The sequence below is a fragment of the Gallus gallus genome, chromosome 3, assembly GCF_016699485.2.
Source record: "Gallus gallus isolate bGalGal1 chromosome 3, bGalGal1.mat.broiler.GRCg7b, whole genome shotgun sequence".
Lineage (NCBI taxonomy): Eukaryota > Metazoa > Chordata > Aves > Galliformes > Phasianidae > Gallus > Gallus gallus.
The window spans coordinates 5,696,191-5,719,774 of NC_052534.1; the positions used below are offsets into that span (position 1 = coordinate 5,696,191).

General features: G+C 39.5%; 1 protein-coding gene across 12 annotated transcripts in view; it reads right to left on the minus strand.

The window, feature by feature from the left end:
* The window catches only part of KIF16B (kinesin family member 16B), a 134,675-nt gene that overhangs the window by 24,783 nt on the left and 86,308 nt on the right, over window positions 1-23,584 (minus strand). For 6 of the 12 annotated variants that reach the window (XM_040697799.2, XM_419330.7, XM_040697796.2 and 3 more), the window contains 2 exons: window positions 21,905-22,027; window positions 13,873-13,962 (listed from right to left, as the gene is read on the minus strand). The exons of 2 other annotated variants lie outside the window; for them this stretch is intronic. In XM_040697799.2, coding sequence (XP_040553733.1) covers window positions 13,873-13,962; window positions 21,905-22,027 — 213 coding nt within the window. Of the gene's footprint in view, window positions 1-13,872; window positions 13,963-21,671; window positions 21,772-21,904; window positions 22,075-23,584 lie in introns of those variants that run through there. 4 more of the 12 variants (XM_040697797.2, XM_040697794.2, XM_040697801.2 and 1 more) reach the window with 3 other exon arrangements.

Sequence of the window (23,584 nt, forward strand, 5' to 3'; positions counted from 1 at the left end):
CATTTTGCTAACTGGGGTTCAGTCTTTAAATCATAGCCACCTCCCCATCAAACAATCATCTGTAATTATCAAAACCGTTAAAAGAGTTTGCATATCCAAATTCCTGCTTTAAACAAAGCAGGTAGGCCTAAATTCAATATGCTTTTTTGGAACTGTGGTGAGATGTGGAGGCCACTGTTTATTTCGGTATTGTAACTCCATTTAGTCTGCCACCTGCTATTGAGAAAATCAAATTAAGTGCGGCCAATGAAGTTATCTGGAATTACAGGGCTGTTTTTACTTTCCTTAAAGCAATTTTTAGACTAGTCAGAATAATAACACACCAAAATAGAGCCATAAATGATACAGAATATAATATTTGACAAATTACTTCATCCTTTTGTTCATTATAAGCAGTACAATAGCATTTAAATACAAAACACCTATAAGACTATAAGGATGACTGATGGCATATATATCAAAGTTCATGCAAACCTTTCATCGTTCTATAAAACTCTGCAGTTTTCTCAAATTTTAATCTCTTAAGAAAACTGGAAGGCAATATAGCCAGAGCATGTTTGTAAATAAAAACTGCTACCTGCAGAGTTGAGAGTTATTAACCAATGAAAGAGGGACAAAAATTGGCCCAGATGGCGAAGAAAATACATAAAGCTCTCTACACCGGCTGTAGGAAGGCCAAATAAGAGGGTGCAGAGACAGAATATACCAACCTAAAGGATACAGTTATCTCACATGTAAACCAGTCCAAGTCAAATTAAAAATAATTACATATGCTTCTTAGGTAAAATAGGAAAATCTCTCTTAGATTATAAAGTTAAACATACAAAAGATGTAACATGCTCTTGCAACCTTGGTTTTGCTCCTGTTTCACCTGTTCCTTGCTCCAAGACAGAAACCTTTCGGGGGTAATTTACTGTTGCCACGTGGCAGGCCATGCTCTGACACAACGGTACACACTGACCTAGAGAGTCCGTGGGCAAGTTTAAAACACCCTCTCAACTTTTTTTGCTTCCGATCTTGCAAACTAAACGTTTGTATGTGTGTTTCAGGACACAGTGTACGTTTTATTTCTTTAAAGAAATGGCACTAACTGCTGGGTTTGCAAGGTCACACCTTCCAAGCTCAGCGCATTGATCAACCTTCATAAACACACAACACAAGTCTCACTTCTCCACAAGAAGAAAAAAAGGGATTGTATGGTGCACTACACAGGGTTTCTTTACCTTTCAAAAATAATTTGGGATTTGATTCATTATCTTCCCATTGGGATTTCTAGGAGGTTACAGGAGTGTCCTGGCACAGCAGACACCACCTCTGCAGAGGCTACGTACAGCCTTGCCCACCCCACACTGTGTTCCTGCTGCTGTTGCATTGGCTCTTTGGACACTTGGGTTGGACACAAAGAGGTCCTGGTGCCATTTGGCTCATGCAACAGAAACAGTCCAGGTAGGAGAAGTCGCTGAAGCAGCTTTAACAGCTCTTCCAGAAATGATTCGTTGGGTGCATACAAGCTCATCTCGGTGACATCTGGCAGTGTTTATGAAACATCCCCGTCTCGTGTGACCAGCTGATGCCATAAATTTCAGTCGCCCTTGCCTTTGAGAAATGCTAATAATGAAAACTCATCAAAGAGCGGCAATAATTTCTACTGCTGACTAGATGGATGCCTTCCTGACTACTCAAAATTAATGGCAGATCTCAGGGTCTTAAAGAACAGCTGTCACAGAGAAATATATCTGCAAACAAATACGTAGTATGCCTCTAAGTTTGATTTGTTATAGGTATAAAGCAGCAACTCACAACAAACAGAGCTGATTACAAGGAGAAGTTAGCTAGCCTTCTGTGTCATTTAAAATGATAAAAAACACAGAGAGTCATCTAAGTAGGCAAATGGGAAGTTTAAAAGGAACTATTGACTCCCCCTCCACCAGTAAGAGTGGTTTATAGCCACATAGATTATACATACATTCTCACTTATGTCTAGTCTTACAGATACTATAAAACTAGCTGCTTTATCACAGAATTAAAAACTAGCTGCAAGCCTCACACAAATTACATATTTTCCTCCACTATCAGTGCTGTCACTAGGTACAGCTTAAAATGACAAACTAACATAACTAAATGCAATCAACCTAACAGATACGTTTTTAGCAATTTGTTTGGCAAAGCACTTTGAAAAAGCAGCTATAGGGACCAAAAAGACCACAGCTGCCATCAGTTTCATGAGCATTACCCTCCAGAGATCCTCGTGTCACAGAGCTGGGTGAGAATCTCTATTTGTTTCCAAGTAAAATACAATTTATTCATCATGCTCTTGAAAGTAAATGCTTAGAAAGCCAAACCCTTATATATTCTATATCTGCAAAAACTCAACAACACACTTCACTAAATGCCACGAAACTGAAGTCAACACCATTATGTGTGGGGGCTGGAAAACAGGGATATGTTTAACTTTTGCATGTATTTGGGTCTGTGATACCCAATTACTGCCTGTAAGCTGATTTCCAGGAGAGTGTAACAACTCTGCCCCCAAAAGGCACCACATCATTGAGACAGCACTGATGATGCAGCTCCACCTACCTGAGCTTCAACAACCCAAAGGAATGGGGGCAAGATATATGACCAGAGGGATTTTTTTCTGTTTGTTTGCATTCTTACCAAGAGTTGCAGCACGTAAGAGCCCTCAAGCTCCAAAAATGAAACAGAAACCCCTGAAATACAGCAGTTTGTAATTACTTGGACAGTTTTGAAAATAGTTAAAAGCTGGCCAGAACCTTAGCTTTGGTTGTTTTTATCATTCACAGCTTCATAATCACTTACAGACAATTATAAGTTAATTGAATGTTTTAACACTGGTTCCCAAAGCTCTGCACCCATGGAAAAGTGTGCTTTTTCATCTCACTGGCACTTGTATTATGGACATGCCACCACAGATTTTGTCTTTTAAAGGAGATTCCATAGCTTCTCCTCCACACTAATATTTCTGGCTGGTTCTGAAATATGCCCTACAGTAAACCAGACTGCATCCTCTACATTCAGTTTTCTCCTCCTTGACATTTTCAATTTTGTATCGACAGCTCAGTATTTTTCTTGAGAGTCACTGCTTCTTTAGGTATATTTTCATATTAAACCACAAAAGATTGTATTTTATTGATTTTTGTCACGCAGAGATGTCTAATAAATTTTACAGCTTGGGCTTTCTTGCTCTGGGCTCTTTAGCGGGATAGAAAATTTTCTAGTAAGATGAAGCCTTCTGCATGCTCTGTGCTGCAGACACAGACGGTAAAAAGACCAGATTTTTTATTATTATTATTTACTAACTTTACAGCAGTCAAGAAATTGTCCCAAGACCCTTAAAGGAAGATCCCATTGTGAACACACAACCAAAGGTGGCTCATTTAGAAACTAAGTGCGTTATAGGCTGCACCAGTTGTAGAAATTGGTTTTCTTCCTTGCTTCTAAAGCAAACCCATTTTTAATTAAGAAACAGAATATTATTTTCACCACAGCAAGTCTGAAACCTCATTACCAGAACAAGATAAACAAATATTTATAACAGACCCTTAGGTAAAAAGTGCCTCTTAATGGTTAGCATCATTATAATGTTCACGTAGTGTTTCGTGGCTTTGTAGGCTTTTTGTTTCATTTTAAAAAGAAGAAATTCACCCTTTAAGCTTTCTAGAAAAAGCATCATATATCAAAAGCAAGGGAATATCCACAACACATCATCACAGCTATAGTCAGTGTCCTCTGATATTGCCTTAGTCATTGATCCACTCTGGCAGGTCCATGGACCTGGTCTGTTTGCTCACCTTGCTGGGAGATCACTGACCCTGCTCAGATACCACTGGGCTGTGTCCCATCATCACTCAGCTCCCTGCTACCCATGCTGCAGCCACCCCCAGCTCCTGGGATGCCCTCCCTCGTGGATCAATCCTGACATCGCTGCTCCCCAGCAGGTGTGTAGGAGACTCCCATGGAAAGTTCAGGGCAGAGGACTTGCAGTAGATGCTCTCAAGGGCCACATTAAGGCCCTTCTCTCTCTGTAGAAAAGGCAAATGGGGTCCATGGAAGAAAGGAACTATACTTCATTGTAATTTTTACATATCATAAGCATAAATGACAACTCAATACTTCAGCATATAATACACCTCTACTTCAACTCTTTAAGAGCTCCTGGATAAACTGTAAGCCGTGCTTCTATTGGGACATGCAACATCTGTTGTCAAATATAGAGGGGAAGATGGTTCTTCAAGAGCTCTTCCTTCCTTCAAAATACTTCAGCACTATACGAATGGCACTTCTGTCAGTTCAGTCACCTGTATCTCAATCCCATTTAGACAATAAGTCATTAATTTGCCACAGCCAAATAAACATCTGAATACCCTTAGTAAGCAATAGAACATGCAACCTGCATTGACTTGTTCCCAGAGGCTTCAGATGAACAAATCTTGTAATGTTCTGCTGAAAACAAGCCACACAGATTCACAGAATCCTTAGAGAGTTGGAAGGGACCTCTGAAGCCCATCTAGTCCAACTCCCCTGCAATGCACAGGGACACCACAGCGAGATCCAGCCTCACCTTGAATGTCTCCAGGGACGGCGCATCAACCACATCTTTGGGCATCTGTTCCACTGCCTCACCGCCCTCACTGTAAAATATTTTTTCCTTATATCTAACTTAAATCTCCCCTCTTTGTGCTTGAAGCCTTTTCCTCATGTTCTATCACCACTGATCCTGCTAAAGAGTCTGTCCCCTTCTTCTCTGTAGCTCCACTTTAGATACTGAACCTCCAGAGAATCTTGGTATCGTCCTCCTGATCAGACAGTGACTTCAATTTATTCTAATAGCTTCACATCTGCAGCTGTGTCAGTAATATCATCTGTACGTGTAAGGGAAAAAAATGTAACTGGCTGTATATCTGGAAGCAGACAGTTTTTGCTACTGCCTACACTATTGGTTCAAACGTAACTTGCATGTTTTCACAAAAACTGGAGTTACAGTTGGGTCATCATATCCTAAATCAACTGAAGCCAAAATGATTCTTCTTGAAAAATCTACCTAATCCAGCAGTGTACCCCTGAAACACTGTGAGAACAAGTTGTTCTTCACAAAACTATTAGAAGATAGTGAGACTGTCAATAACAGCTAAAACTTAATGGAGCACAAGTCTTAAAAGTCTTCTAAAGCAAGGCAATTATTTAAAAAAAATAAGAAAGGAGCAGCAAAAACTCCACTCCTCCTTTCTGCCTTTCACTAAGCATGAAGAAAAAAGAAAGGCAGGGTTGCAGCCTAAGGCATTCCCAATGCCTACAGATACTCAGGAGCAGCTAAGAAATGCCTGAATAATATTTTGGTATCATGCAAATTCACTAGATAGTTGAGCAGAACTTTGACAATCAGATTATAAAATAATCAAAGCAATTATGCTGTCAAATGCTTTGTGAATTATGAAGCAAAGAACTTATCCCTTTCAAGGGCTTCTAATTTTAATTTATGCACTGTTAATCTTATAGATTTGCCATGGCACAATCAGTAAGACCTGGCTTTCTATTTCTGCCTGTAGGTTAACTGTCTCGTACTGAATTCATCTGGAGATCTATAAAACCAATTGTATTTTCCTACAGAACTGTTGGAAACTCAAAGGTTCCATTAGTTGCTGAGGAGGGACATAAAAGTAGGTCTCGTCATTGACCAAACCATAGGAGGGAGGGAGGAGAAAGGGGAGAGAGAGGCAGAAACTGCATGTCTGCAAAATTGCATCTACCAACCCAAGAAAATGTTGCTGCACACTCCTATTATATAAAACAATGATCACAAATTAATCCCAAAGCCGGGTTTTCACAAGGCTCTTAGATCTTCAGACTCAGATATGCAGACATTGAATTAATTTTCACACCAGAAACTGAATAACTACATACCATGCTGGAAACAAACATGCCAGCGATTTTGCTATGCCACAGATGCTCATGTCCTGGTTAGCAAGTATAAATTCAGAGATGCCACATGGAATAAATACGCTCCCCCATAATCAAACTTGCACTGAACTACATGATGCAGTTAGCAGGGATATTTTTTTGCAGTTCATTACAGGAAAAGATTCTCCTGTTTGTATGCATGTACAGACTGATGCACTCAGCAAAGTGCTAAAAGTTCTTTTAAAAGCAGCAGGAGCAGAAAGTTTCGTGCAACAAAAAGAAAGGCCGGATTAAGCACTTGGGGATCTACTCTCATTACCGCTGTAGCTAATAGCAAACCGAGGCTGACATGGAAGCACTATGCATATAAACCTACAGGCTTTCATAGTTCTCTGAACACAACGTAATTAGGAATGTGAGCTGGAAAAGCGTATATGACAAAATATGCTTCCTGTGTTTGTACTTCCTGGCTGTTACCGGTGACAAGAACATAAACGTTAAAATCTAAAATTATCCATACCATAATTACTGTAATTTGCACTGAATAAAGGTGAAGGCTGTAATCACATACTTGTATAATAGAATTGTAAGGTTTACACACATTTAAGGATTTTAAAGATTACTACGCTATTTTTCCTTCAATATTTATGAGAAGATACATTACTGAGGTTAGCAAAGTGCCCAGCAAGAGAGCAAGAATTAAGTCTGCAATGATCTGTACTTCAGAAACTATTTCTATGCCCTTTTCTGTATGCTCATGATCCTACTAGATGTATGACTTCAATACACGTCTAACATAGAACATGGCATTTGCTATTTACAAGCACACTAGTGCTGTAAGCAATTTTCATTTTAATCTGTGTTCAAATACCCAATATTATGGGGGGAGAGAAGGGTGGTGGAATGCACAAAGAAACAAAAACCCCTCAGTATTCAGACGGTTTATGCATGTTTGGTGGTTGTCCTAAGATTTGCATGGCAGATTTGGTACTCTGTTACATTTCTCTACTGTATGAAACAAAACTACACTACATACTCTTGATTACTTCAAAAATAATTTCAAGCTTGATAGCATTCCGAAGCATCCCTTCCAGCCAAGTCAAAAACCATCAAGAAGTTCATTTCTTCCCTGGGTTGGTTTTTCAAATGCAAAATAAAGCTTGAAATATTGTTATATAATGCACTCCCTAAGGGACACGGAGTTTCTAGAAGCTGAAAGAACCTGAATTAAGAATCCCCATACAGACAAAATCTGACTTTCTAAAATAATAAAATAACACAGCAAGACCTGTACCATTGTGTTCGTTGCTATTTGCTACACCTTGCTCTCTCTAGCATGTGTAACCTTTGATTTTCAATTGCCATTTGGTTAGGAGTTTCTCAACGTCAGCCTCAGCAATCACTGAACCTGTGAAAGGATTGGGACTTCAGTCACTGAGGGTTTCAGAACAAACTCATTTTAAATACTGTCTTAGAAGTTTGCAGTTATTTACAGCTATAGTGCTTTACATTTCCTATGGCCGAACACCAGATAAGCATTCAGATGTTCAGCATTATGCATTCAATGTAAACGTATTATCTAAATCTTATCTCTTAATGAAATATGCAGTTATGGACACCAGTAAATGACAAATCCAATGGTAAAACCAGCAGAGCTTCTGACAGACCAGCTCTGGTGCAACAAGCTTTTGTCTTCCGCTACCAAAGCAGCTCCTGTGCTCCAAAGCTCACCAGTTACATGGCAGCTGGCTCGGCAGCCCTGTAAGCCAAGCACCTCAAAGTTATTGCTTCCCCATCCTTTTGCCTCTTAAAGTAATCCCGGGAGATTAAAACGAGTTTTACATTTAATGAAATGCTGCAGCTGCACAGTTACAAGTCAGAAAGCCAAAGCAGTCAGAAAGGTACACTCCCAGCTGAGAAGCTGCAGCTGAGTAAGTGCTCTGCACAAGGAATGCTGACTTACAGCTCCCTCTTTGTTTGACCCATCTGGCTGTATTCTTTCTTGTGAGGGAGATTTAAAAAAAATACCTACACAAATACACAAAGGTTGATCAACTACCATTATAATTACTGGGAGAAGGACACAAAATAATGAACAACAACAATAAAAAAAAAATCACCAACCATGTCTTGAAAGTTAGCAAGAAGTTGCACTTATCTGTCAGTGAACCTGGAAATAACCTCTCTCCAAATCCAGGGATGCTCTCCTAAAATCAACAGCTTCACCTCATATTCATTCCCTCGCCATTAACTGTGCCAGCATTTAGTGCTGTATTACTTATCAAGAGCAACACACATACAGGCCATTTAAAATGAAATTGTGGATCCCTTCCTTCCCCACCTGGCTGTCACCCAGAAGAGGAGGATGGAGGCAAAAGGAAAGGACCGTGAGATCAGACCCTGATAGCTGAATCAACAATTCACGCCTCTTCTCATTATTGCATGGCAGAATTAATCCTAGGTAATAAGTGGGACGAGAGAAGAGTTTCAAAAGAACTTCAGAAGGAATTAGAACACTGATGTCTTATATTTTAACAGCATGCATTTACATAAAGTCATGTGGTTGCAGGCAGTATGGTTGGATGACTCACTGAGATACGAGAAGTTTCTTGCAGCTCTTCTCTAAAAGAGAAAACATTTTAATAGAAAAGGGACAAACTACTTTGAATGTCAGAGGGGGGATTTAGATGGGATATAAGGAAAAAGCTTCTTATGATAATAGTGGTGAGGCAGTGGCACAGGTTGCCCAGAGAAGTGGTGGTGCCCCATCCCTGCAGACAGCCAAGGTCAGGCTGGACGGGGCTGTGAGCACTGATGGAGCTGTGGGTGTCCCTGTGCACTGCAGGGGGTTGGACTGGATGGCCTTTGAAGGTTGCTACCAACTCAAACAATTCTACTTTGTATTTTCAAAACTCTGAAATACTTAAAATATTTTAAAAATAAGCTTACAACAAATAATTGGAATTCATTATATTCAAAAACATTCACATATTATTTCTGACAAGCTTGAGAAATATCTTCTGCTCTTCGAGTTTCATGCAATTCTTATGCAAAGCAAGAAAGCAGGAACCTTGAGTTCAATCCAAAAGAACTACGTTCTGTCGAATAAATCACTGATTAACAGAGGATATTGTTTTCAGATGTAACATGAAGTAATATGACTCCCATAGACTCTACCAATGAGAGTCTTCCCTCCAGAAAACTAGACTAAAAAACTGAAACCAGACAGACAGCATTTTTTCCTAATTATTATAATTGTTATAAAATACAATCTTTCCTGTCCAATACTTCAGTATCTGAAAAACCCTACCATCCAAGCAAACACTCCCACTGTCTGCAGCACACAGCAATCCTAACTTCCAAGGTACATGATATTAGATGCGTAACTACAAGGTAAGTCACACACTCATTCCCCAGTGGGAATAGCATATGGGGTAGAGGCAGAACACGTGGGAGCTCTGGATCGAAGGCTCAGTCTTATGTATAACATTTCCTGCTGCTTCAGGTAAGGATATTATGCATCCTTTCGGTCCCATAAGATGACATGAACCAGACCAGTGGAAGGGGAAGCTGGATCAATTCTGAGGCCTGAAATTCCTCAAAAATAATAGCCAGTCTTCTTGTGCTTTAGACAGTGAAAGATATAAGTATTACTTTATACAGAGACCACCACACATCATATATGAATACACAAATTATTAGATTCTGTTAAACGAGCTAGAAGCCAATAGCTTTAGCACTTCTTTCAAAGTCTTGCCTGCATACACATCCTTATCTTCATGAATTATCTATAAATGCAAGTATGCATCTTAACTGCTCTTTGGCAAGCTCTGCATGGATTTACAAATGTTTTAGGACAGTGATTGACTATTAGGACTAAAAATGCCTTGATACTATGTGCTTCCCTTTACACCATTTAGAGATTTTTATATACATGGAAGGAGGTTTCCAGAGAAGTGACAGGGAATGCTGTAAGCAAAGATGACAATGAAAGCCCGCAAAACCTGGCCTATCTATCTGGATAGAAGTGGCAAGTATGGAGCTACAAAATGCATGAAGGTCTTTACAGACCCTGGATTCAGGTAAGGAATGATAAATGGTCAATTGTTCCTCTGTTTTCCTTTGAAAGAAGGAAGAGACAAGAAAGCTTTAAGAAGGGGTGCAGTGGCCATCACAAATTCATAACACTCAAACTTGCTGAAGTAACAGACATAGAAGACAGCATCCCTCTCATCAGGGCAGGAAGAAAGGTTTTCTGCAGAAACCAGCACTTCAGTACTATTCCATAACTGAATCTATAAGAAAAGGAGGAAAAGTTCTTATGTCTCAATTAAAGAGCCTATTTATTCCTGTTCATCACCACCAGTGATGAACAAAATGTGTATTCCATTACATAGGCCACTGCAACTGAAAGCCAAGGTATGATCTTTATTAAAATTCCAGAAACAACAAGAGTGTCATTTACAAACACATAGTGTAAGAAAGCTGAAGACAGGCAAATGACAATTGTGTAGATCTACAAACATCGTCATCAACAGAAAACCCAAACCAACGAACCAACCAACAGACCACAACAACAATCCTGCAAAGACTTTTAATGCTGGTGTGTGTCTGCCTCTGGCACAACCTCATCCTGCAGCAACTCCTCCAGTCTTTCTGAATTTGCAAGTGACACACCTCTGTTAGATAAGTAGTCGTCACCATCCAGCCATTTACATAACAAGGAATGTGAGGGTACATAAAACATAACACATTCTGAGACTGTAAGACATTAAGAGTTTTTGCTTCTGAAAAGACACTTTTTTTTTTTTAAAGTTTTCCCAGTAAATCAGTTTTCCAATGCTTTCCTTTGGGAATTCAGTGGCAGCAACATGAAATGCAAGATCAGCAAGTTATTAAAATACTGATGTAGTAATTCAGAGCTGAGCAACTAATGAGCTGTAAAGTTCACTTCTAAAAAGCAGGACACTCATATGTTAAACACATTCACACATTCACAGTATTTTCTCTGTTCATTATAAATATTAATTTAGAGCTGGAAGGTGAGCGATACAATATAAAATCCACCTTTGATGGGTTCTGATGACATTTAAGGATCAAATTTCTTTGGAATAAAACGTAATAACTATGGAGTCAACTCTGCCAAACTTGTTATTAAACGTGTTTTAGTGTCATAATGAATGCCAAATTAGGTCACTGGCAAATGAAAGGAGACAGATGACTTTCACTTTGCCAAACAAACCAAACTCCAACACACTTTGCAAAATTAATCCCAAATTTCCATAAATTAAGGCTATTCAAAAACAAATAGGCTAAAATATAGGAAAGCATTGCTCATTCACACACGTCACACTGAGAGTGAAACTCCTTCAAAGAAAACAAACACCAAATCTTTACTACAGCAAACGATATGAAAAGTTCCGTTCATCACAAGGGCACCGTTTGTGGAAATGCCAACAAGCAGAAGAAACCAGCTGCATATTAGCTAGGTTTCTTCAGCCCACAAATTTGCCATTTATTTCTGGTGCTACAGGGCTCAAAGAAGTGGGCACAACACAACGGCCCGCACTACACAGAACAAAGCAGGCAGCATCACTGCTGAAAGGAACAGGGCTTCCAGAGTAGATACTGCAGTGACAGGGAGAAAACTACCAGAGATACAGTGGATGACTTGACCAAATGCTTACCTCTCTTCTCCTGCACTTTACAGTGCTTTGTACTTAGAAAAGATATGCATATTGAATCTGACCAATAATTTATTTGAGGTTGCTTTGAAGAGGAGTCTAGACAAAGGCTGGAGGAAGACTCTAGCTGTTTCAGATAGTAACATGGCTAATCATTTCTTTCAGGCACATTAGAAGCCAAAACACATTAATATGCTTATGCAAAAAAAGTAGCATACTTTAGGGAAAGGTGTACTTGACAAACTTGTACGACTTGGTATTTGCCCTGACTTACACACAGACTGTTGAGGAAAGAGCAGATGACTCAATGAAACATCCTATGATTCCTCTCCTACACGGAAATTAGAAATTTAATCACCTGTATAGTTAAGCCAATAATTCTGTTAATGTACTAGATGTCAATCTCAATAAATTGACCTAAGACCAAATATATGGCAGCACGAAAGCGTCAATAAGAAACAAATTAGCACATTAACATATAAAATATATTGAGCTTTTCAGCATGACTGCAGATGGTAAAGGAGCATAAGGAATGAAAATTGCTTATTTGAAGCATGTATTCTCCTCATTTGAGGAAGATAATTATTTACCTGTAATCGTTCTCAGGAGATGCATGGAGATAACATCAGAACCCCTGTGCCTCTTGCTAAAAGCTACTAAGAAACCTGCAGGAGGTGCTACTGTTTTTTTTTTTTCTGACCCACTAATACTGCTCCTAAGCTCTTATGACTCTTAAGAAAAAATTCTCCTCCTGTAACACTAAAAAGCTTGACTTTGTCAGCCTGTGAGTCACATACGCTCACTTCAGAAAGTTGACAATAACATGCTGCAGCACAAGGGACAATTTAATGGAGGCTTTAAGAACATCAGATTCCTTCTGAATTTGACTACTACAAACTACAATGAAGTTGATCTCCTGAAATAATTGTAAATGTCATACTCAATTGTTCCTCAATGTACTGCCAGGACTGATAACAGGCTCTGAGAAAGTCTGCTTGAACACGTTTTCCTAAAGGGGAAGATCAGCCTGCAGAGGGATTCAGGTAACCCTTTTCCATTTCAAACAGCTGACAGTCTAGCCACTTTTTCAGGAGTTAGATGCAATTAGGATATTAGTGTCTACATACCGTATCTCTGCAGCAATTTATTTGAATCAAAAATATCACAGTGACGTTCATTCAAAATAATATTTTTAAAAGCATTTGTGAAGGGGGAATGTTTCAATTTTCTACTCAAAATTCATTTTGATCTTTTAGAACTTGCTGACAATCAGAAAAGATGACTATAATTTTCTTCTCCTTAGGCTTACACTTCTTTAGATAGCATATAGTTTCAGTTTCTGGGTTTCACACTCTTTTGGAACTGGAATGATCTTTGGTTCCAGAATCTCCACAATACACAGACTCTTGGTATTCTACTCTTTAAAACCTCCAGGTCTTCCCATGCTCAATACATTTTTAGCTTAAAGAATACGTAAGAAAAAATAAACAAAAAAATAAACAAGAAACCCTTTGCATGCTATTGCATCACACTCTCTCAGACATTAATGCCTTTTAGTAATGCCCGTGAAAATACGTGGCCTATGCTTCCTTACTTGAGACAACTCTCAAATTAGGATCACTTCAATTGCTCGAATGATTTATTTCTGCTAATATCCACCAGAACAAGGAGAAAGGAAGCAAAACATTAATAATTAAAAGCTAGATGTGGAAACCAAGAACTGTAATTCTACACTCACTCACTCACTCCAATGAACTAAAGTGTTGTCAGGCACAGCTCCTCATATCCTGAATGCTCAAAGCCTCAGAGGTGGTCAGAAAGATCAATTTTCCATTTTGCAGAAACCTGGAAACCACCATCACAAAAGGGTATCTGTGGAATAACGCACTCCTTTAAAACGAGGAGTTGTCAGGATGGCGTGGTATGACTGAAAGTATTTTGCAATGAACAAAGCAGCAGCCTCCAGGGAATGACTCCAGCTGGCGGCACAGGGAATTGATGGCTGGAGGCAGCACATTTAGTTGTGGTTTCACTGCAGTAACAGCATGCAACAATCCATCCTGGCTCTAGCAGCCTTGGAGCTTCAAACTGCCAAAGGCCTTGCCATTTTTACTAAGGAGCATACTGGTTTTGTGTAAGCTTCTCTCCTCCCTTCCTCCCAAAAAAGGCAAAAAAAAAAAAAAAAAACCCTCAAAAAAACCCAACGAACGCACAGAGTTATTTTCAAGGCTCCACTCTTTCCTGCAAAATAGACTTTACCAAAACTTACCTCTGGGTACTTCAATTTTAGAGTTCTATGCATTTCCCGAAAACGACTGTATCGCCTGAATACTGTCCATGTCTCGTCCAAGACTGTTATCTGTATCAGGTGATATAAAAAGAAAAACCAGAAGTAAAACCATGTAGCATACCACACTAAGAACTATGCAGTAGACAGAGTTATCAGACTAATATGGATAACAGTAATTTCCTTAAATTCTATAATTCATGGCTTACTTAACTCTTCTGGTTTTGGGGTTTTTTGTTTGTTTGTTTTTAAATAAGGATCACTGATTGCAAATGAAAAAACACTTGTATTCCATATTCCAGAGTAGACTGACAAGTCTGTAAACACCTTAAAATATCCCCAATCACTTGTCAGTGCAGCTATGCAGCTCACAGCATTACAATTAGTGGGTGTTCCGCTAATGAAAAGCACCCAGCACAAGTGTAGTGTAGCCTTTCTATATGCTGATGTAAGTGCATCTGTTCTCATATAAAATTATGCATACGTGCACGTAGAAATGCACATAAAAATATGAAATATATGTTTCCTGTAAACAGAGAGTTTGTTATTGTATAGAACGTGGTTCCAATTCGTACAGTAAAAAAAACAACATATATTGCTTTCAGTGGAAGATATTCCTTTAAAGCAATCTAGGCCTGTGTCATCAGTATGTTGATGAGCATCCCATTTATACAGGAAGTTTCATTAAAATCAACAGAAGTGCTCCTGTGAAAAAAGCACAGAGCAAAGGGAGCTAAGAGGAGGGCAATTCAGCTATCTAACCTTGCCATCAGTTATACTCGAAACCCTCACTGGAACTGAGAAACCAGCATAAAAATTTCAGTGAACGACAAATTTTTCACCACCTAAAATGAGGTGAAATGAAAGAAATTTCTAAGTGGGTCATAAAAGTGATATGATGAGCCTTTGATTTCACAGCAAAGCCCTTCTATTGGTCTGATGATCTAACGCTATCGAGAGGTGCTGCGGCGAGAGGAGGGCATTTTGCTACACCAATACCATAGCTGAAGAAAACCAACTATCAATACCTGAACAGGAAAGCTTACTGCTTTTTTAATCCAATGGGCCTAACATATGACATACCCTCTGTGCAGCAATGAGTTTGCACACAAAAATCAACAATATACATTTTGCAAAATGCATTTTACAAAGATATGGGCTTGGGTTTTAATCTAAAAGTGACTCTTAAAATGCACAACCAGCTCCCACACTACAAAGCATATGATAGTCACAGGATGATGGAAAATGGGAACGGAGAAGGATAACCCAGTAGGAGAAAAAGAAACTGGGACAATAAAGCCAGCATCCTGGTTTGACTGGAGCCAGCAGTGTGCTTCTGCAGCCTGGAAGGCAAACTATATCCTGAGCTGCATCAACAGAGGGGTAATGGGTAGCAGAAAGGCAAGAGAGGGGATTGTCCCCAACTGCTCTGTCCTTGTGAGGCCTCATCTGCAGTACTGCATCCAGGCCTGGGGCCCCCAGCATAAGAAGGATGCAGAGCTGTTGGAGCGGGTCCAGAAGAGGGCACAAAGATGCCCAGAGGGCTGCAGCACCTCTCCTATGAAGAAAGGTTGAGGGACGTGGGTTTGTTCAACCTGGAGAAGAGAAGGCTCTGGGAAGACCTCACTGCAGCCTTCCAGTACTTCAAGGGAGATTATAAGCAGGAGGGGGAGTGACTTTTTACATGGTCTGATAGTGATAAGACAAGAGGGAATGAATGGCTTTAATCTAAAAGAAGGAATTTAGGTTAGACATTGGGAGGAGATGTTTCACTCAGAGGACGGTGAGGCTCTGGCACTGCTGCCCAGAGAGCTGTGGGTGCCCCATCCCTGGAGGTGCCCAAGGCCAAGCAGCATTGCTAAGAGTTGCCAACTCAGCCTTTTACCAAAGCAATCTCTGATCCATGCTTCCCCATCCCACCTGCCTTTACAGGGGCATACTAACAACAGTGAAACTGGCAGAAGTGCTTTGGAACCCAAAAAATGTGCCACGTGATATCAGGAATTAGGTTTTCTTTTATTGATTGATTTTTAGTTTAAAGATATAAGTAAACAAAACTGGACTTCTACAATCTAACAGTGCTTTTCACAAATTGCTGCCGGATTGGGTGATCTGAGGAGGTGCCTTCCAACTGAACTATTCTGCTCTAAAACAAACATGTTTCTGGCATTATCTCCTCAAAGCAAATTCATTATTTCTGATATAATTCATCTTCCCTGTCACTAGCAAGCTTGACTGCTGCTAGGATGTGTGCGTGATGGACTGCATTTCCTTACAAATAAATTCACACAGTTGCCTTCCCTCAATGTCTTTGCCCTTCCTCAATGTATTGTTAACAATCTCCCAAGCCTTACAAATGAGGTGAATGGATACAACCTGCATAGGCAGGTTTTAAATACAATAAACGAGGGATTCAGGAATGTGCATGCTGCACCGATCTTAATTCACCTATTATCCACTTTGTTCTGAATAATCACCTTGATGTAAAGCGCTCTGTGACTTATGTGTTGTTTCTAGTTTGTTTTTGCTTTCATTCTGTAGTGTGAAATTGCCAATTGAAATGTGAACTTTTACTGTGATAAATTTCATTTGCACATGATATTTATGCAAAAAACGAACTCTTTTTTCCCCCAGAGTTTTCACACTGGTATGCCTTTTGCGGAGCAATCTAGCCTGAAGCATCCAGGACTCTCCCAGCTACACAGCCTGAGGAAGAGCAGGTATGTCAGCTTGCCAACGATGCTGTTGTCCGAGCATCTGGCAGCTGTCTAAGTGACAGGGCAGTGCTGAATATACCCAACTGCCTGCAGCCAGTTTTATTAAACTTCTAAAAAGGATCTAAAAAATACAACTGTTTTAACCACTTGAGCAATACTCAATAGAATTGCATAGGAAGGCAGCCATGGATCTGTGCTGCTGAGTACCTGAAGCTTGCTCTCTACTGCATTCTCTGGTGGCTTATTTAACTTGTTCCCTGTCATCCCTTTGTTTACTTCCCTGATTAGTGTATGAGACTAGTGAGTAAACGCACCCCAATATCTTACTGTTGTTAATGAGCCTTTTTTCCTCTGTTGAGGTGAGGTGCTATCAGTCACTCTTCCCATACTGCTGATAATATCAGAAAATAACTTCCAAAGCTAAACAAAACCTTAACCATCCCCAGAGCTCCACAATAATGTTGTTATTAACGCAGATGGGACCAAACTCCACTCACATAAGCAGAAGAATAGCAGTGCATTCGACATAGTAATGACATTTCTAGAACATGGCCTTGTACTCCTACAGCTGATACAGCCATTGTGGTCTAGGATTCTTTCTTCCATCCTTCAGTAAGGATTGCATGACAGATTATATAGAATGTAAGTAGGGAATAGGATAAATGAAAATCTATTGAACTGTAACAAGTAAAGCAAATTCGAATAGCCCTTTACTTTTCAATTGTAATTTACTACTAGTAATAAATATATATAAATACATACATATGGTTGAGTAAATCTATAAGACATTTTCAAAACACTCTTATCTGGGCACTTGCATGACCTTAGCCTTGACTTAGAGCTGTGTTACTTTTTTCACTCCAGTGAAAGTGCAGTATTTCCTGCATCAAACCCGACATTGGGAAGGAGATACTGCAGTCCTGTTTCCTTAACTTTCACTCCGCACAATGGCAGACGATTACTTAACCGACATTTTCAACCCATTTCACCCTAAGGCACTCAAAAGATTTGCTCTCCCATCTACCCCCATACAAATAAGCAAACCCACAAAAATAGGTGTATATTACACCTGCTTCTGAAGCCATCAGAAAAGAAAGAATTCCTACCTTACGTGTCAGAGCTGAAACAGTCACTGTGAAAATTCCTACCTCCCAAAATGGACTTTGTTGAAATTACTCCTCCCACTGTCAATGAATACAGCCTATGAAAATCTGGAACCTGCAGGACACTAAGGGACTTATCCTGGCCTTTTTACTGCATCTTTTGAAGTTATCTTTAAGGGAATTAGTACTGTTGAGGACTGTTTTTTAATTGTGCTCCGCGTAGGGCATGCAATGTTTCATGTATTAACAAGCACTGCTTTTGTTTTACTCCAGTTCTGGATTAACTCACAGAGCTCAGGAGAAAATGTTGACTAAACCCATCAATATTTGTAGCAGACCCACCACAGCACTCAGTGAATGCAATCCCATGACTGGACCTAAAAAACAACCCCCAAAAAACCCAACCCATTGCTTTGGGATGCATCTGCCTTGATCTTCTACAGAGAACTCATCAAAGATGACTGGAAGGCTTTGAAACACGAGAAAAAGCCAGATTTGATAAAATATCTAAGAGGATGAATAAAATGAAAGAAGTCATAAGAACTGGGGAAAGCTGAACAAAAATGAGAAGGCACGTATGTGTACATTTATATATGTATATATATTTTTCCATACACACACACACCCCTTTTGTTCTTGTCAAAGGACTCCCAGCAGGGCTATGCTCAGTTTCTGGTTTAGTTTCTCATCACCTGCTCTTGGGAGACCCACTCGTGTCTTTGAACTGGAGGTTCCCCCTTCCCTGCAACCTCTCTGCTCCTCCTGCTTTCCGCAGATGCTGTCTAGTAATTTCAGGTACTCTCTGACAGATGCCAACAATGCAAAAACCTTACGATGCAAAAACTCCTCCCACACACTGTTTCTACTGTGGCTTTGTGTGAATATTCTGTATTATAGCAACACAAAAGGAAGTGGAGAACACACGATAATCTTCTGGTATCCTAATTCAGCTCTAAGGTAACTGTGTTTAGATCTGGTTAAGTTACCACTGCTTCATCATGTCTTCAAAGACTGCATATAAAACTGTCACCCAAAAGGAAATTTATTTGGAAAGTTATCTATCAGTATCAAATATTTAATAGCAGACCCACAGGAACAACTTCATGATTTCTCTTGCAGCAAAAGAAGAAGGTGCTAACTCTAATGAGGTATGTTTTGGTTTCTATTTTGCATTCTCCCTGAAAGGATCTTGTGGGCCTTGCTTGACATCAAAAAGCATGACCTGTATCAAGTGACAGAAGGTGAGCAGGTCAGAACATCTCTCCAGAGATCATATACATCTAGATGGGCGAGATGCTGAACTTGCACTAGAAGAAGATATTTTTGGATGGTTTAGAAGAGTCGAAAGACTTATGAACTAACATGATGCTGCCAAGAAGTGTGGAACTTGTTCTCCTTCTTTGGGTGACGAGCAGTGAGCAGTAAAGTTCTCTCTGAGCAGCCAACAAGCAGACAGCTCATGGCTTCTGATCAGGACACTAAAGTTGTGGCTGAACCGCAGGTGCAGCAAGTACAAGAAGTTAAAGACGGTTCTCACCTCACCTACAGTCAGCCAAGGTTTCTGAGTTAAATCCTGACGCAAAGGTGTGGGGAAATCATGTTACTTTTGGGCATATAAACAAAGTAATTTTTACTATTTCATTTTACAAGAAGAAATTTATACAGAATATTTGTCAGATTTGTTCCTCCATACAGCAATATGCAAGGATTTCACTACAAACAGAATCATAAGAAACATCTGCTGATGAAAATACTTCTGAGATACTTAGGATTCAAAGGTTTTGAGTCTGTTTTACAGTTCAACTCAATCATCTTGACTGTGTCAGATTTTTAAGTGCTGTTGCACACCAACAGGTCAGCCACCCATTTTGACAACAAGAAGAACCTTGGTGAAGAAAGCTCATTAGGGCAGCACCAAAGGACATGAGACAAGCACCACAAGAGCCCCTTTCCAAGATCGATGTACCTTCTAACGCACCATCACTTAGAAATTAACTGAAGAAAAGGGGAGCTATAATAAAGAATTATTTCTACAATTGACATTGTATCTTCACCCAACAGGAAAGGGTAAAACAGGTTCACATTCTCTCCTTCTCACTTGTAGAAAGACAATTCTACTTTCCTTGCTTTTAGGGGAAAAAATAAATCACTATACCACATATTCTGATATCTTACAGAATATGAGTAGGAACAGCTGAAGGATACTAAAGATTGAAGCAGAGATAGGAGCCCTGCAGGGAAAAGATTTAAAACAGAAAAGTTTGTGGAAACTCTGCAGATTGTAGCTCGGAGCAAAATCCTGACCACAGCAAAAGCAACCCAGTGTGGCACAGAGATCTGTAGGCAAAGGGGAAAAAAAAAAGTGTACACAGATGATCGATTTGAGTAAGGGAGCGACCAAGATATCCCACAGAGTGTCAAACTAAGGTCCATAGGAGATATAATAAAAATATTTATTGCTCTAAGGAAGTTGATAGCAATGGAATACACTTACTAAAGGGACAGCCCATTCCCTACTCTGTACCGTCATTTACTTGCTTTGAACTTCTTTAAAGATATTTAAGCAGCAGTTTCTCTCAGAGACAGCCTGGAGTTGGCACAGGAGAGAGAAAAACGATGGTACTGACAAGTACAACAGAAGAGAACAGCCACACCATATACAAAACTCTTGGCCAGGGGACTGCATCAGGTCATTCCATGCCACTGGAGAGGCCAGCCTGTGAGTCTTACTTCTTGCAGAAACAAAATACAAGCAACAGAACTGCTGAAGCCTAACTTCATGTACTTCTGTATTTTTTGTTTGGATATTATCCTGTTCTTTCCTCATTAAAAACTCCACCTCTTTCCAGCACATTTCTTCCCCCCCCCCCCCCCTCCCCCTCCCCATAACACCTCCTTCTGCATCAAGTGTAAACCTTCCCCCACACAATCTTTAACTACCTCTTCATGCCAGATCCCCCCTATATACTTCCATGGCTTTTAGGGGTGAACTTAGGAGTACCTGGAAAAGATATCTACTGATTGTTACTAAAAGGACATAACACTTTTTACTTTATCTACCTTTACTAACCATTATCCAGTTTAGTAAATCCCACCTGCAGAGAACAGCTGGCAAGTAGAGCCGTCCTTGGGGAAGGTTCATGTGCACTTACTCTTCTCTTGGCATCTCTGAGGGGTGCTGGGCTTTCACTGACCCCAGCAAATTCAACATTCAAACAGCAAAAAGGAGCATTCCATGCACAAACAGCGCAATATGTTTCAAGATGACAATTTAATTAGCAATTAGCAGAGCTAAGACTGACCATCTCAATGAAAGACCCTGCAAAGGATGCACATAGCTCAAAGACAGACCTGCACACTGTGAAGGCAGGTCACTCCTCCAGCTTTCACCACCTGATGAAGCATCTGGCAGTACATTCAGTGTAGGTGGCTGCCAACTGAGTCTCTGATGCCATGTACATCAGTTATGCTACATGTCCACATGCACTGAAAGCACATTTCCAATTAGATTTCACATCTTGCTTTGAAAAAACACTGGCTTAGTACCAGAGGAAACATAATGAATATGCATTTTTTCCATCACTTCTGTAGAGTACTGACTGGGAGAGATGCTAGAATGGAGGAGAAACAGTTTGGAAGATAGAGACCTTGTAAACACAAGGTGGGAAGAAGCAGAGCAAAGAGCCAGAAATGAAACAAGATTTTGCTGTGGGTATGTGCAAAATACTTAAATTAGGTGCTCATTAGGTAAATATTTCAAGTCCAAACATTTCTGTACCTTGTATTTGCATCTCAGAAAGACCTGGGACTGTCTTTCCCAAGGGTCTGACAACCAATCATTTGGAAAATACTTGTCTTTATAGTGTCCTGTACTGCGCATGCTTCTCATAACCCCTTGTGTTTAGTAGGCCACTTACACAGAAGGACAAGAACTGTACTCACTGGAACAAAGACTACATACCACTGGGATTAGCAAGGTGATTTCTGTAATTTGAAGATTCTCAGGTGTTTCCTATTGCTGTTTCCACTGTTACTAACTGTGATGCAGTTACAGTGAACACCTATGGTTGGACAGAGATAACTAGGAACTAGATGTTTTTAAAGAAAAGGCATTTTTCTACTACTATTATTATTACTATGATGCTATTTCTATGTTTGTAAAACATTAAGGAGAAGCAAGTGAAAAGCACTTACCTTTATTTCAAACTCATAGTGTTCATCCTTTCCCTGCCCACACAGGACATAGCGTGGAATACTAATTTTAATTGGGTCCTTTAGGTCATCTGGATTTGCTCCCAAAGAACGACAGACCATCCGCTTTCATGTGCATACCAAATAGGGAGAACAAAGGAAAACCAAAATCACTAAGTAAGGAAAAAGAAAAAAAAAACCTTCACTAAAATTGAGAAAGTATTCTCAGTCAGAAGAGCTGGGAAAGAGAGCGTGGAAGTGGCAGAAATTAATCTGAAAGTAAAGGAATTACTTGAAAACAAAGTGGATCTGCTTTTATAAGCAAGTCCTAGCATTTCACTATGCATCAAAAGGCATGAGGTAAATTTACTACAGAATACAGCTTTTTCTGTGAAAGGACATTTTCAGCTTTGATGTCAAAAATAAGGGAAAAGAGAAGACTTCTTAACCCTCCTTGAAAAAATAAACATATATATGATGAGTTCATTTTTCATACTTATTTATATAACAAATCTGTTTACAATATCATGCAAAGCTGTAGGAGGTCCAGATAATTCAGAAAGCTCTTAAAGCTTGGATTTAAGTCCAAGTTGTTTTACAATTAAACAAGGTATAGATAACATAGGAATCCACTGTCAAAACAGTTTCCTATTATTTTCTTAAAATCCTAACCCATAACAGAAATCTCAACAATGATAAGCATATAAGGCGTGGACAAAGCTATAAAGTGTTACTTATAGTCAGAGCACACTGGGCTAACAGTCAGGTGGAATTTATAATTGTAAAGTTATGTCAATAATAAAATAGCTTTGCAGCTGAAAAGATGGATGTTTTGTAGAGATCCTGTCCAAAAGGTAGCACAAGCATTTGTAGTGAATGACAACAGAAACTGCTTTTTAGGAAGTCATCCACTGACTCAAGTGAGAGCTTTCGCTCTGAAAATACACTTGAAGAAGCAACAGCAGCACAATAAATATAAGTCAAAAATAACAGAAAAATAAGTTGAGAAACTATCACGTCAAATTTATGTCCACCCCACATATCTGTAGTGAGGGATGCTATCCATCACTTCAGCTGTAACTGCATTCTCGACATTTACTCTCAGTACTTCAGTTGCCTTCATGAAGCATGCTGCATGGTCAAAATCCTTCAGTCTTGACCAACACTACCCAAAAATCTGAATCTGGTTCACATTTCTGCCCAGTGAACTGGGTCCCTCTGTAGCAACTCTGGTTGCATACTACATACGACGATACTACCAAAAGTGGCAGCTGCAGAAAAGTTTGAAATAGTCACAAATGTCTATGAAATAGGCATTTAATATCTAAAAAATAAAATATCTGAATACATATAGCTTTTTCATATCCACATCTGGTTATTGAGAAGACAGGTTGTTATCTCATTATTTCATTAGTAGTCGCTTATAAATGCCAATATCGTTTTCCTTAATGCTAGCATTAATAGTAGTGGAAAAGAAAACACAAAAAGAAAGACTATGTTTGAATAGAAAAAAAAAGTGATAGTCTTTGTTTATCAAACAAATACTTTCTCCCCTCCATATTGCCCTACTTTCACTTTCCCCTCAATTATCAGCTTTTCAACTACACATCAGCTTTCTGGAGTATAGAAATGTAAGCAGTTCCATCCTTGGGGAAGAGAGTTCACTGCCTTGATGACAGTACG